Source organism: Trichoplusia ni, chromosome 14 (assembly GCF_003590095.1).
Source record: "Trichoplusia ni isolate ovarian cell line Hi5 chromosome 14, tn1, whole genome shotgun sequence".
In the NCBI taxonomy this organism is placed as follows: domain Eukaryota; kingdom Metazoa; phylum Arthropoda; class Insecta; order Lepidoptera; family Noctuidae; genus Trichoplusia; species Trichoplusia ni.
This window is the reverse complement of record NC_039491.1, coordinates 10,373,464-10,390,741: the sequence shown is the minus strand read 5'-3', so window position 1 is coordinate 10,390,741 and position 17,278 is coordinate 10,373,464. Positions and strand designations below refer to the sequence as shown.

General features: G+C 34.0%; 1 protein-coding gene across 1 annotated transcript in view; it reads left to right on the top strand.

Annotated features, from left to right (window-relative positions):
- LOC113500513 (protein GDAP2 homolog) overlaps nt 1–17,278 on the top strand; it is a 74,796-nt gene that overhangs the window by 37,542 nt on the left and 19,976 nt on the right. The window contains exon 7 of the mRNA XM_026881342.1: nt 4,268–4,421. Within this exon, the coding sequence (XP_026737143.1) occupies nt 4,268–4,421 (154 nt within the window). The remainder of the gene's footprint in view (nt 1–4,267; nt 4,422–17,278) is intronic.

Sequence of the window (17,278 nt, the reverse complement as noted above, 5' to 3'; positions counted from 1 at the left end):
CCTTCACTTAATTTAAATCAAATGGAGAAATTATATCTCTATATTTAACTCTTAAACCTGCATTTAGAACTGGCATGTGCCAAGAATGTCTTCCTTAAAATGGCCTTGTTATCCAAAATACTACGGCTTTGGAAAAATTGAAAGTAAATACATCGCACCTCGTTCTATCAAACAAACCAACTAACTAATGTTTAAATAAACCGTTTGTCATCCTTGGAGCAATTCTATAATTCCATTCTTCCTTATTGAATTAATAGCTAATACCCACGGCTTGGTGGGACGCCAAATTTAGAGGTTGCACCAAGGCCTAAAGCCGTAACCCCATTTACAAAGACAGTTGCTGATTCGTTGTCCAAAAGAATATAACTCGATATTGGTTCCCTTAAATGAGCGTTACAATAATTTTGCCAAGGTCATTACTGACCCTTGCACCTTGCACTGGTAACTTTTTATTTGAGCTAAGTCACGTACCACATTACTGGTTAATCAATAACATAAAATGTAGTTCGTGGTTAACGGTATAGTAACCCATTAATCACGATAAGAGCTTGATAAGAACTAAAATAATATCAATTACTCCTTCATTAATTAATAAAACCCATTGTTCTCTATATTAATAGGACTTAAAAAATCTTAATGGCATTTAATTTTCTTGATAAAAAAGGAATAATTTTAAATTTGCATATACGAGTGCATGACCAGAGTCGTTATCGAAATAGACTCTTTGCCACGTCCGTTAGGAAACCAAGAAACGTGAGCTAGGATTACACATAGCACAAGCTTATTTCAAGACAACTGACAAACTGAGGAAAATTAATATCTCTCAGAATACTAATCTGCCCATCTCTACCTGGAATCAATATTTCTGGAAAGAGCAATAATTTAAAGAAAACTGATAATGATGACATCGAACTACCAATGTAGTTCCGAAATAATAATACAGTATGTTATCACGAAAACATTTTTGATTAAAGAATGATAAGGTATCTATAATAAACATGTTTCGTTGTTTTGGCGAGTTCTACTACCCTTAATTAGTTTTAATGAGGTATATATGTAGAATAGAGCAAAGAGTATTAAAACAAACAATGAAAGACTGGGCCCTATGTAGTTTCTCGTAATACCGCTCGCCTCTGGCGCCACAGCTTAAGCCACCCGTAGGCCTCAGACGTGGCTTAACCCTAAAGCCCCTTAAAGCTAACAGTGTGGTGGTTTCCTACCTATATAATAAAATCTCCACGGTTAATGAACATACACACGGATAAAACTATGTTAGTAATACAGTTTTTTAATCGAAATATATCATTGCCTACGCTATTTTTTCAGTATGTACAGCCCATATGTTGTATATTACTGATGAACAGCAGAATAAATTCGCACATGAAATAAAAAAGACATTGGTGTGGGCGAGATTCGAACCCACGACCTTAGACTTGGCAGTCCAACGGTTATACCGTAAGGCTATCGCTATTTCCCTTAACAAGATTATTGTCGTACTAAGTCGAGGTACGAAGCCCGTACGAGTTTCTCTTTGTGAACATTGCTTAGTTATTATTTATCTTTACCCGGGCTGGAAGTTACTAGTTGTGCATTTTCTTTCGGTTTTTGACATTTCTCGGGCACGCCTTTCAAGTTTTGTGACTAACTCTTAAATTACGTGCATGGCAGTATTAATCTTTGATTAAAGTATAAAGTTGATTCGGAAAAATAAAGGTTATGTAGATAGTTTAGAACAGGCTTTATCAACCTTCATCTGACTTTTAATCAAATAGGTTGTGAAACGATGAGACAAAAGCCTCTATCACTGAAAATCACTTCCTTATCTTTTTAGGGCATCGGTTTACCGGGAAACTTTTTATAGTTAAGTGTGTGATACTGCTTCATTCTTGTACCACATTTTTTGTAAATAAAGATCTGATTTGATTTGAATTTAACTGTAAAAGAAATACAAATTTCGGAAAAAGTAAAGGCTTGTTGACTCACAGTATCTTTATACAGATTGCGATAAGGTAGAGCTACTAATAAGGAGTTGATTAGTTAAACTTATTCTTACCCCTTTTTAAGCAAATGATTACTATCCGTATTAACCAGTAGTCGTGTCATGCAGTGCCATGCAGTGCATCCTGCGTTGATTTTTTTAATTTCGATCAGTACTTGCAAAGCAGCGATGTATGAAATTAAAGAGCGCAACCTCGTTAACAGCATCTTTAATTAACGAATACGTATCTGTATACAAACATTCCACAATTTTGGCTCACTTGCCTCGAGACACTTGATAATGTCACTATCACTTTAAAGCTTACAACCTCCTTGTTAAAACTGTACCAAAATAACGCCGGTGTCTAATAATATTATTGAATTTAAAAAAAAAGTGTCAGTGCGTAGAAATAATCTGTGGATTGTGCCGTGTGTGAAACATGACCAAATGCGGATTGAAACAGCTGTGTTTATAGAACAGATAAATTGAGTAATAATGTCATATTAATATTGAATTTATCCAAACAATAATTTTATCAATGGACAGTGCCAGATTGTAAGCAGATGAACTCTTTGTTGGTATTCAAGTGACGTTACTAAGCGAAAAACAAATTGATATTACACAATTTGTAATTTAAATTAAACCACAGAAAATGTTAACAATTTTGTAATGTTTAATTGTTGTTGTGTTGTGTTGACTCAGTCTACTGATAGATGAAGCCACAAAACTAGCCTACATTAAATGTAGTCCAACATACAACATTTAGAAATATAGAAGTAAACAGCAATGGTGTGTATATTGTTTAAAATTTGAGTGGGAACAGTGAAGTGACAGACGTTTCCCGCCACCACGCCATCTTGGATGGTCTATGCGTTCGGGAGCTGTCAAAGATAGCGAAGGCGATGTACGAAGCTACGTATTACAACGAGGGGTTCGAATATGATCGTGAGTTGATAGCATTGTCTTTGGTTTGCTTAATATAAAGACTTCTTGTGTCAAGTTGATTGGTGTGGTCCTTACTTTAATAAAGTATATAAATATTATAGAATTTAAAGAAATTAAAAGCATCATGCATTCTTCCTTAATATAAGAAAATACAAAGAAAATGTACAATTAAAAAAATATATGAACCGTTATTGTTATTAAATAAAAATATGACTGTAGGCTTGTCAACTGAACCTTCTTTCTCATTAGTAGCGAGAACTTTTTCTTCACCTAAACGAAAACTGAGAGGTAATTCAGAAGAAGATTAAAGAAGGTTTAAAAAACGTTTCTACTACCTATGCACGGAATTCTAATATAAGGCTTTATTCAAACGGGCGGGCAAAGCTCCAGCTGTTCTTTTTCTAAGAGTGCCCGAAAATCACTGAATTAAGAAAGCTACCACATTTATTTTTATACAGTGCGAGAATTACGTGTGTCATAAATCATAATTATGTAAGACGTCTATACAAAAAATATTAAAGGTGTCATATCTCTCGGCCTCGGTATCTCTGGCCACCATTGCTCGTGGGAGGCCCTCAGTCTGCTCCAAGCCTTATGTGACATGCAATGACTGTCAACTTTAAACCACAAGGACATTTATAAACACAGCCACTATCTTATTAGCCAAAACTTTAAGATTATTTGTTTTATCATTATCGTTCGTATCTTCAAATACGCCATGAAAGTTTAAATAATAACTCTTATCTCCGAAAATACGCATTGCAGGTTTTAATGTGTCTATTTCTTTAGTTATGTCTTAGAAGATAAATAATGATAACTTTACACGTTTTTGGTTCATTTAAAGTATACGATTTATAATGTTTTCGTTTTTACTAATGGACTGCTATAAAACTGTTTGGATGTTACGACACCTATTACCGTCCACCGTGATTAATGTTCTCAACAAGTCCTCTGCATGTAGATCCTGTATCCCTGTGTTTACCTTAAAACGGGTTTCTTCAAATGAAGTTATGAGAAGAGAGGTCAGAAGTCTTCATTCAGGAGAAGATGCAAGACAATAAATATTATATTCTATTCTAATAAATATTCGTCTACCGAACTGAATATGATAGCAATCTACTATAGATAACACTGGTTGATCTACTTTGATCAATATCATCGATCGATTTGTCATCTCTCTTAGATTCTATATCTTTTTTGTGACAGCTGTTTTTCTGCGTATGATTTGGTCGGTTGTATAACCTCCTGAAACACAAAAATTTAATTCCTTACCAAGAAGATCTTACCATAATCAACTAGTATACGCTAAATGTTCAAAATACTAAGATTTGTTTAATTGTTTAGCCGAAGACGACACATCGACATACGACGAGGAGGCGGCTGTTGAAGCGGCGGCGGCGTTCGCCCGCGCATGCGCACCGGACACGCAGCGCCTGCTCGCGCCCGCCAGCGCGCGCGTGCCCTACGAGAGGAGACCGCGCATCGACAACACTGACCAGTAAGTACCTATAAACACTATGATTATATATAAATTATTTCCTAGCAATTCTGTTGCCAGCGATTCCACACGCCACAAAAAATCAAGAATGATCCCACAGGCACATAAAATCGGGACAAAAACTGCTATATATATAAACTTTTCGCTTTTGAGTTTTTATCGCGTTCCCGTGGTCTCAGGAACAAGGGAAGGGTGAAGCACTCCGGTGGTTTTAGCCGGTAAGAGTCCGGCATACTTCACCTACTTGGGTTAAAAAAAGAAAGGTAATAAACTATCTATGTACAAAGTTTAGTCCAAATTCATTACATAGTTTTCGTTGGAGGAGCCGGTTTCAAGAAAGATGAACTCGTTTGTCTACAGAACCAAGTTCTGTTTCGTTAACGGTAACGATTATAAGAACCTCACTTGGCTTGACGTGCTGTTGGTCAAAGTTCGTTGCACAGTCAGAAACTTGGAGAATTATTTATGAAGACATAGTTGTTACCAGCGTTAAGCATGTTGTTTACAAAACAACAAATAAATATTTAGTCCTATTTCTCAATAGCCACATTAAAGATGAGTAATAGGAAATTACGTCTACGTTATTACCATCATTCATAGTGAACTGTTTACATTATTATTTACAAATAACTCTTTATTCCCGGAAACTATGAATACATTATTCCAAGAATGAATCAACAACAACAACTGTCACAAAACACGTATCATACTGGAATTACCTTACAGAGAATCCCTATTAACAATTAAATGCTTGTTCTGAGTCTGGGTGTTGTTGTGCACGTGACACAAGGATTAAAGGAGGGGAGAAGGAGTAATTAAAAAAAAACACATTTTCAATTTTCAACAAATGTATTTGAAATATTGTATTCGACGTTGTAGGACAGAGAAGCCACTACGTGCAAGGTAGTGCTTCGTCTCGCTTTAAAAATGGCAGAAGTACCACTCTGAGAGTATCCTACAAGGCTAGCCTATTATCCCATCACCATACCCAATGTATGGCGTAAAGCTGTATCTCGCTTTTATAACTACAACAGTTCTTTTAACCCTGACGCAAAGAGGAGGGTTATAAGTCTATGGAATCATTGCTCCCGACCAAATTGAGCGATTTCAAATCAATTTATTTTGTTTTAAAGATGAATTATGTGCGAGTGTTCTTAGACATGTGTGATAAAAATCGGACAAACCATTTAAAATTCGTGGGGGGTAATTTCTGAAGATAACTTAATGTCTGCAAATATAGTCGAGACGGGATTCAAATGAAAGCGTAACCGAAATCAAATATTGATGATTGAATGCAGAGTTCTTAACTTTAATTTAATGATTAAATTAGTGGTGGCACCGAAAATCGACCTTTTTTGCTGTCAGGTTTTTTATTAATTAATAATTTTGAATTTAAGAAATGAAACAACTTTGTATTGTTAACAATTATTATGATTATTTTCATAGAAATTTGATGCAACACGCTCACTCGCCTTACTGCAATCTTGATAAGACAACGCTAAGTTTTTATTTAAATGGACAAGATAATAATTTACATTAACCCTTGTTTTGACCTAGAATCCTTCATGACAATGTATATTCTTAGATTTTATCTTGTTTCAACTTTTTATAAATCCTTGAAGGCACGGAAGACTACAAAGCAAATAAGGAATTGAAATAATAGAGATTTTCTTTACTGAATTTTTGAAATATTTGATGTAAAGGCACCTTGACAAATTAAATTAAATTGGAACAATATTTTTCTTATCAAGAACGGTTAGTTGTTTACCAAAGAGATGTAAAGTTGCTAAAATAATAATTTCATTTTACTAAATTAATTAAATGGCACTATTAAACTATTAAAAGGCACTTAGTCATATGGATTTCCCCGAGACGCTAAATACGTGCTATGTACACAAACATCTTGTCAAAACAAATAAATTTAATTATAAATTTGTAACAATTGCAATTAAAAAATAATTAAACTGTTACTGTTGCTGAAACACTTAACAACAAAACAAAATAGGTTTTCTGAATGACACAAATTCTTACTTATATCATAAATGTGAAATCTATCTTCCTTCCACAATTTTAAGGCACAATTAAAATACCAATTTCGATAAAATTCGCTAGGAAAACGCTTGAACTCGACGAAAAGCTATGAGCTGCTTTTTGCCGCTTTCTTTAACACCTAGATAGCAAAGCGGTTACAAAATATAGTTAGCAATAATTCTGTAGTGAAACAAACATCTGTGCCTAGAATATTTTACAAAATGAAATATATTACAACATTAAATAAGGGTCATAACAATCAAAGGTTGAGAGTAATAATCTGTCAATTTGAAGGGACCGACATTGCCAATGTCACAAAAAAACAAAGAGGGATAAAAAACATGATTCCTTCATTACGCCCATAAATTTATCATCAGTGTCCCACATATTAGGAGTTTAATAAATAAAGCTTTGTGCAAACATGTCAGACGTAACGTTTCACAAACAATGCTATCGTGCATCGCGGCGTCGTTACGAGAATAGCTCAAGTGTGACGGCACCCTTATCAACTGTCAACTGTTCGAGTCATGCGATAAACAAAAAGGTTTGTTTGGAGCAGGAAACATGCTGTTATTGATATGTGGAGATGCCAGGATGTAGGCACTGGTATATATTGTCTGCTACGTGCTCAAATATTTGCATCTTTCGTTTTCGCTGTAAATTGTCAGTATGGGTGAAACTCACTTCTGATTTTCAATTTCCACCTCTTTATTGTAAATTTGAATTTTGAACTCAGCGTCTAGAGCAATATTCTATGTGAATACTCAAAATATATCCTTTTGCCTGTATATACAGCCTTGTGCTAAAGGTCACCACGCAAAATCCACGGTACGCGAAATGCCGCAGTCGAACAAGCGTGGGACAAGCATCTGTGTGATCTGCGTATGCTTTTTCTCCGTCTGTGTGGCTTTGTGCATGTGATTTTTATGTTTAGAAAGTCCCTAAGTCACATGGAATGAAGTCCTAGGGTAGAAAAAAAAAATCAAAGGTAGTTATTTAAACTCATCACACTACCAAAATTTATTTTTTTGCCCAGTGAAGTTAGAAAAACAATTCTGCATATCTAATACTTCCTTATTGTATATTTCTAAAGGAGCTAAACAGTTCCAAGCCTTACGCAACTCCAATGTATAATCGCATATGAAAGAAACCTAACATTTGCTGAAAACAAAACACGACTACTCCATATGACACCTGAAGTTGTAAACAAATCCTAACATTCTGTACTACATCTTAACGCGACATGTTTTGATAACCTAGTTTTATGATAATACAGGTTAATTATTAACCATTAATTGATCATTAGCAGTAGCGTGCTCTAGGTTCGAATTAGAATCTTCGAGTAGTGTATAACAAGAACAACTCGGTTTCTTATTCAACCAACGTAATACCTATTGCACTACTAGGATAAACTTCATCAGTTTAGTCTTTTTCCAGACTATGTTTGGGACAACTTCCAGTCTAAATAAGACCACACAAATATGCCTATATTTTAAACATAGCTTTGTCTGTTTGGTTTCCAAATTAAATAATAAAACAGTTTTAGGGAAAATAATTATTTGACCTCCACAAACAATTTCGCTCCGTACTTTTGAAATTCAATTTACTGTGAAAACAAAACGTCTGTTAGTTCTGCGTCTCTTGGTACTTTTTCCCTCTACCTTATTTTCCAGTTTTCTCTTTTTAACCCTAACTATACATTCAGTTACAAAACTGACAAATAATCATTTCTCTGTATGCTATAGAGGTCATACAAATACTAAACTTAGTATACTGTTGACTATTCGTCAATATCTTTGTGCGTGCAATTTAATAATACAATTGCATCACTGCGACTTCTCTACCAATCGATAACTCACGTAACGCGTTAGTGGATTAAAGGCTTTATGTTTTCCACCAACGTCTTAGACTAAGCTGTTTCTTGAGTACTAGCAGACTATAGTACGCACTAGTTTTATTACATCCTGAATCGGTTTGTTTGAAACGACTGGTTGAATGTCGACTACGAATTTTTGTGTTGGCGATTACAAACACTAATTAAGGACGTACTACAGAAGTCGAGGATATATTTTTAAGGTTTTCACTTGAGATTTCCTGAGAGATACCTAATTTAGAATCTAATCAAGAAGATTTTATTTGCTTTGTGGCTAAGAAATAAGATTTCAATATATATTTTTTATCATATTATTATGCAGTTTTGAAATTCCATCTTATAATTTATTTAAAAAAATCTAACACATCGTAACCGCCACCTGCTTACCTTTTTCTTTGTAATAATTACGATAAGATGTAATAACAGAGCAGCTATGTGTAGTATCCCACGCTAATTAGGTATTAATTATGATCCGGATCTTCAGTCTAGGAGAGAATATTACTCATCGATTTTATAGCTAATGATGTGTCAGTTAGCTTATATTGGTAGTGATCAAGAGACAATCATGTCTAGTCTCCTTTTGAAAACCATTCTCTTCTTCGTCCCAACTAGCAGTAAGCATTCGGCAGGAACGGCCGCAGCAGGCCCAAGCGTAGATTGCTTGATGAGCTCGACTCCTTCATGAAGGACTGGAGGAAGAAGCAAGTGTTGCCCACATTAATTATTACATTATAAAAATAAGAAGTGCCCACTATATCCTATTGCTGTGGAAAGGCCTCCCCCAAATCCGTACACGATTCTTTATCCTGAATGTTAATTTATTATCTTTCATTGTGTAATTACCAATCTCTTAAAGTCTCGAATTTTAACTCCATACGTTAGTGTCTAATTATAAAATTTTGGATTAGTATTGTATATCGGTCGATGGTTTTAACATAAGTTTTTGTCTCCAATTTCCTTTATATGACAACTAACGGCTCCTTTCTGAGATTATAAGAAAGCCTCAATTTTACTCCATTATGAGATTCGATTACAGGATTGAGTCATCAACCACTCACTATGTAGGTGAGTACTCAGTCGCTATACAACTATGTATCTATACTATCTATTTACACAAGAGGAAGGAATTCATAGGGCCTTTGCATACGACACAGTTTAGATAAATAACAAAAGTTGTATTGTTAAACATATATTATGGCATGAGATTTGTGTGAGAGTATAAAAAGCCGCTAATATGACGATGCTCACAAGAAACTCATGATTTTGAAAGAAAATACAATTTAGTAAACAATAATTTTATTTATTAATAGGCATTAATATCCCACTGTAGAGCAAAGACTTACCTTACCTCCTTTCAATTTTCGATTCCTTCTCGCAAAGCTTGAGCCGAGAGCAAAGACAATTGAAAACGATATTATAACAAAGAATTGGTTGTTTTTATAAACTGCTTACCTCAATAGCAAATCTTTCCGACCTATTTTTAAAATCTACTCCAATTTTTAATCAAACTAAAACTTTGAAGCTTCTTGTTAATTAGTTATATGTTGCCAGTTCTCTTAATTACTCTGTGGCGTGGATGCGGCGAGCACTTCTATAATTCAATGCTGGTGTATTTGTGAAGCGAAGGGGATTTACTCTGTAGGGGAGGATATAGAGCGGATGAAGGCCTTGTGGCTTGTGGAGGACGATTAGCGGAATATAAAATAATAATACATATAGATTTTACGTAGATATTATATTACTAGCTGTTGACCGCGACTACGTCCGCGTGGTTAGAAGATGTAAGTTAGGAATTTTTGAACGGAAGCTCTCGAAGGAATATTTTACCGTTTTTGCCACATTTTCCATTGTATCTGCGCTCTTATTAGTTGCAGTGTGATGTTATATAGCCTAAAACCTTCCTCGGTGAATGGTCTATTGAACATAAAAAGAATTTTTCAACTTGAACCAGTAGTTTCTGAGATTAGCGCGTTCAAACAAACAAACAAACTCTTCAGCTCTATAAAATTAGTATAGATATGGCATTTTTTATTTTGCTTTATTTAATTTGGGAAACAAACAATTACACACTGTGAAATACACGGAAGTAAAAGTGTGCTCATTATCCTAAGTGTACAATCCATACAATTTCTACAGATTACTGATAATGAGACATTTAAACATGGCCAGGATTATTTTAATGTTACGTTAATCGTCTATCCTTTAGTATAAGGCCAAGTAATTTAACATAAAGTAGGAATTAAAAATGAGTGTTACATAAACCAATAACGTAATTCATAGCTACAATGATATCGTAGAAGAAGGGCTTGAATAGTTAAGGAGTGTCCAAACTTGCTACGACGTAGCCGGACTCCGCTACGAGGCCAATCAATGATTCAACTTCCAATACTACCTGCTTACCTATTACTTACATTTCTTTTTTATGTTAATAAAAAACACAGCCAACCTAAAAAATACTTTCAATTTTTTCATTTTTAATAAAATTTTCTTTATCATTTTCCGCTTTTCCCGAGCAATTTTCTCGTTCGAATTTCTTTTCTGTTCATATTTTTCCGCTTCTTTCGTTACTGCATCACCTGTCTTACCCCGTTAGGCCTGTGGCTTGCCAGTCGTGTTCAATACACAGCACAATGAGTGAGCTAGCCGTGTTGCTCGCTGACAGCTTGACAACGTGATGACACAGTGCACACTGGCGGAAATTAACATCAGCGTCAGACACGTTTAAAAAGACATACAATATGTGAAGATGTTCTTTTGTTTTTGTTCATCGTATATCAGGTTATAACTGGTCTGTTGGAAGAAAAGGTTATTTATAATGGAAAAGAATGCGCGTATTTAGTTACAATAATGGAGTTTTAGATTGTTGTTTGAACTCGGAATTAAAGTTCTTTTTTGGATTGATGTTTCAGTATCTTAAAAAATCTAGAAACTTAAATATTAATTAAGTACCTTAGGTTTTTTATGTAAATAGATATCTGCCTTATTAAAAATGTGACTGAAGGTTTCGTAACTGGGCTGAAGACTAAACTACAATTACTTGTAAACAAATGTTGTTTTCTAAAATAAATATAACTAACGAAATATTTGTAGTCATCTTGAGACAAAACAAGCCGAAATAAAAACCTCTTCAAAATACTTTCAACTGAACATCGGGTCTGTTCTTCACACCTACAAACGGCTATATACCTATTATGAACTACACTATTTTACCGAGAACGAGTTATTTAAGTCCCTCTCTACAACTAGTTAGGTATTGTGTCATGAGTGTCGCATGTCATACGTCAGACAGCGGATATTAATCCCACTCGCTTTGTATTTCTTTTTATAGTTGCAACTGTAACCTACTTTCTTCTAAGTTCTTTTGTTTTCATTCCATTTAAAGGACTTTAGACGTTGCGAGAATAAAGTGTGAGTCGCAATACATTGCGGAGTTGAGTGGTTCTGGTGTCAGATGTGATGCATCAACGATGTCAATGTATTGAAACTTGTACGGTATTTCCGCACTGTCGAAATCAGCTTGGTATTTGATAATGTAAAATGGAATTAAGTGTCTTCGTAATAAGATTTAATTTGTAACGGATTTTAAATAATTTAGGTCCTTATTGAAATCAACAACAACAAACAATTTTGTTTGTTTGTGTTTGTGTCTTTTTGAGAATTAAACAATTACAGATAAACCTTTCCTTATCAATAGGAGGATCATGTTTAAAAACATACCACTATTGAATTAGATTTATCTTTACGAATAAATTGTCCTTTAATTATTTACAGGGCATTATATTCTAATCGTCTAATTGTCTGCGCCATAAAACACGTAATTGTCATTTAATTTGTACACAAAAGGTTATTTCAATTCAAATTGTTGTTTTAATATTTTTAATGACAGTTGTAAAGTTTTTAATTTGATAAAAGCAATGCAAGGCTAATCATGTTTCAATACAAGTAGTATTATTTATAATACTACTAAATTGAAGCACAAAAAGAGGCGATAAAATAATGTCCAAGAAAATGATAAAACCTCTTTTCAAACAAGTTGACAAACAAACTGAATAAAGTACCAACAGCATTTGAATATCGATGACGTAGGTTCACCGTGAGAGGTCGAAGCCTGTCGCCTTGCCGGTCGCCCGACTTGTTGCCCGACCGGTCGCCCGATCGATCCGGCAACTCCGCCCAAAGCGTGGGCGGGCGCGACCCCTACTGTTATTCCTTTACGATGTTACCAGCCTAACCTATTGTTATTGTACCTTGAACTTTACTTTTATAAGAATGAATCAATGATTAATAATCGGATCTTGAGGAAAACTGAAAAAGCGTAATCGATCCTAAATCATTTTCATAGCATGAAATTGATTTGTGTAATTTTCGTAAAGAGCTTGGTTTATATTATTATTCCTTATGAATCACTTTCATTATGATCAATATATTGAAGCATTACGTATTTTAATATTCTTCGAAAATTCAAAAACTCGGATGCAAAATCAACGGATATTCCCTAAAAACTGTTAAAATCAAATGTTTTACAAGAAATTTTCGAACGTAGAACACATAAATTACCCAAATTATCTGGTAATTTACCCCACGGGGGGCGTCGTGACGCGCATAGCATCTGAAGTCGGGCACAGCGCCCCGCCAGTATCGCGTCGACCGCCGGCCGGAGCGCACGTACCCACGCCCCGCCACCCCGTATAAACAACAGTTTCATGAAATACTAATCGAACAAGTGAATGTAAATCGCAATAAGTGTATTAGTTATAGGTTGTGTTCTATCGTTTGTTATACACCTGTGTTTCTATATGTGATTGAGAAAGGAATTTTCAGTTTATCGTTTAGTAAATCGTTCAAGGTATGTGGGTAGTGTTTTAACGAATCTGTTCGGAATCACACCCTCTTTTACGAGGAGAGAGTGACAATATACCGGCTAGTTTATAAAATAAAGTGCAAATTTCTACATTATCCTATAACCCAATTCAAGTTACATTGTTCGAACATACACAGAGCAACATGTAAATATTTACGTGTTTATAATTACATGCAGTAAAACTGTTAAGCGATTAAAAGCGTTCGCAAGTCAGTAATGTCAGTTTTTAGTGTATTTTTATTGTCGCAGTGGAGTGCACGCTCGTTGCACTCAACGCCGTCCGTATTGTGAAACTCTGTTGTTATGCATTATGAAACAATCGTATTATATTCAAACAACATCCGCTATTTATTGGTAAATGTTTTTGACTTCGAACCCTTAAAAAATCACTCCAAAAAAACCATAGCTTAAAACTCCATACATTTCTGCACACTACAGTCAATGTTGATATTTTGATTAATATTTTTGCTGTAACAGGTAACAATACTTTCGTATTGTAGGTAGTCAATAACCGTTACACATAAAGACCATAATAACACAACTTTCTTTCATAATGAGCTGGTTTAATACAAAAACACATTATTGAATAGCATACTTAACACGAAACTGAAATAAAACTATGAAAATGATTAAAAAAATGCATTTTCTTCCATTCGTTATCATTCAGATGAATTACATGGCGTAGCAGACCGTTCTATTTATATGTGATATGATAAACATATTATTATGCTAATAAAATATTAATTAATAAACAGAACACTTAACTTTAAGTACTTTGTGGCTTCTCTGTATATAAAGAAGTTATAATTATAGCGGAATACATAGTATTAAGCAACATCAAATACTTATTCATATTTTGATATAAGACTGTTGCATGTTAAATACCACAACATCTAAAAAAAACAACGTCATACCGTAATGACATAAAAAACAATACAAAAACATGCCAGCTACATACCTGAATATTTTTAAAATTCTAATTAAGAACAACAAAAAATCCTCTCTGAACATTATTAATCTTTAAAAATAGTTTTTAATCATCCATCAGTCTTTTTATCACTATGTCTATTTATTCTAGATTTATTCAAGTCTGTGTTTAGATTAATTAGGTCTTATCAATCACAAAATGCTAGATTTTACCATGAAGGTCAAAGTTTAAAAATAAATCTGTAAACTGCATTGTCTTTTGTTTTTCCAGTGTTTTTGTCAATTTGACATGAGTTGATTGCTTTCATGCTGGAACTGTTTGCTGAGTTTACATTGCCCTTGTGTCAAAGTAACAGTAATAGTTAGATTTATATTTTCTTTAGGTTTTTCTTGTCATAATATAAGTTTTAAGGAAGCAATAAAAAAAATATCAAAATCTATTTAATTAAAATAGGCTACAAAGTAGCACTTATTGCATGTCAAAGTTACACAGACAGCTCCCCGTATCGCCCACCCTTCCCTTGAATTAATACAACTTTCCAGATTCAAAACATTACAATATTTATCACAGAATAATGTGACATTTCAGAAACCTATCTGAACACTTTCGCTATAAGATCAAATCAAAGGATTTTTGTTTTCCTAAACTTGGCTTAAATTGCCTCAATATCTTTCTATATATTTTAAACCTGAACGCACATTATGTACTCATAGCTTCTATTTATTTACGAACGTGTATCGGCTCTCGCCCCTCAGTCATAAATAACAAACGATTTCACAGAAGACTTCACGCGCAACACGCACTCACACGAACCTAACCGGCTTACACGCTGGCCATTGTGTGGACTGGCTGGCGTGGTTAGTGTAGCCAATCATTTTTACCCTGTTCAAAAGAATACTCATAGACATACGTTTAAACATAGACTTTACCATTTCATAGAAAATAGTATGTTAAATCGGCATTAATTAATATGATGTAGCTGTTGCCCACAGGCCCGCTCGCTACAGATAAAAAATAATTCCGTGATAACATGAAATCGGTATAATAAGTATCCTATGCGTTAATTCTAGTTATAAACTATCTGTGTACCAAGTTTCATTTAAATCCGTTTAGTAGTTTTTGCGTGAAAGAGGAACAAACATCCATACATACAATTTAGCGTTTGTTCATCCTTAGGGTTAAAAGCCTCATTCTACTCTTTCCATCCTGGTTCTCAATTTCAAACCGAAAAACCGGTGATGTATGATATCATTGCATATCTCCATTCGCCTTTCGTTTTTCTAGTAAAGACCAAAGGTCAATGTTAATTAGGTTAAATATGCGTTTGGCGAAATTGTTATAGCTATAAGTATATATATAGGCTTTCATGTGATCCTATAAGCTCCATCGAGTAACCATATCGTAAGATTTCATTGCGGTTTCCTACTTTGTTGTTATAATCGTAAATGTGATATTTACGATTAAACAACCTTCGTAGTGTGTAATCAGGACACTGGATATTGGACAGGAAAATTGAGGTCTACCTACGTGTACAGATATCAATTTATAGAACTCGATATTAACACATCAATTAAGGTACAAAGGAGAACAGCATGCAAAATGATTTAAAATAGAACCCAACAACAATAATTTGTAAACAAGAAACTAAAAATAAACGTAGCGAGTTTTAATTTAAAATTGATTTACATAAAAAATAAACCTCTCTAATTATCACAAAGCGAAAAGAACAACTATTAACCCGTTTAAAGTAATACTATGCCGTAATACCTATTAAATATAGGTATTTAAAATTTCCAATAACATTCAAGATGGCAGCCTGTGGTTTACGATTATTAATTGGCATTCAACTGTCACTACCATTTAAGCACAGACAACAAGCATTTAAAAACTAGGATACCGTGACTTCAGTACTTACGGTATTCTAGGTTTTAAATACTAAATAAAACAAAAGAACAGCGTAACATGAAACCTCATTGTCTTTCAGTTAAAAAAAAACGTTTGATAAATCTGTTTATCTTTTTAATCGGCCCTGGTACGTCAGATGGAGATTAAAGACTTTGTTTGAAACTAGTCGAGGATTGGCTATTAGTACATCCATTTAAGTAGTAGCCTTTATATAGTAAATATTTCTTTGTATAGTATACTAAAATGGGAAAATAACTTGAATTCGTAAAATTACAAAATTAAAAAAAGACCTACACCACACTCATCGCTATTTTCGCCTTTCAATTAAACTAAACAAAACACGCCATATGTTAGAGGTGAATAAATTCCATTTTACTTGATTGTAGCAAATAAAGAGCTACGTAGACCTCCAAAGAAATGTTAAACAAAGATTTAGAAGCTCATGAGATACTTTTAGGTTGAATCTACGAAAACCCGTAGCCATTTCGTAGCAATGACATGCTACGTCACATAATTTTGATAAAAGGACAAGAATTGTAGCGGAGACTAGACTTTATAATTTTTTTTTATTTTTATTTACGGGCTTTTTTCTAAGTAGAAGATGTCACCCCGATGATTGATACAGCTATTTTAAAAATTAACACTTACATAATAATGAGTATTAATGTAAATACTTCCTTTATTTATTATTACAAATGATTCACGTCGCGTATTCATTTGCAAGTGTGTCATACTCATGATACAACACTATACCATTATTACGCTACTTAATTTTACATTTAAGTAAACAATTGCTGTTTTACCGTATTTACATAAACACAGTCCGTTTCTCGGTAACTTTTACTCAGAACTTAGTAGTTTGGTAAATACTTACATTTATGTATGATCAACAATATGGGTATAAATGGTAAAGTTTATTTATAAGAATACTGAATGCTATGTTCGTATATTTAAATTCACAAAGGAAATTGAGTTCTATTTACACATCTAAATCTGTCCTTCGTTGAGCGTGCAACGAACTTTAATTAAAAAAACATGGCTGCAATATACTCGCTGTATAAACTTCATTGACAATAACACATCTATTAAAAAATAATGTTCCGAACATTTTACTAAAATCACTTCCGATACAACCCGCCACGAATTACTGTAACATCGATATTAATAACGGCTTTATACACTAAGCGTTAAGGTTGACTTTGATGATCAATACTTCAGTAATGTGTGGTTGAGTGTACTATTTATCAATGACATGTAAT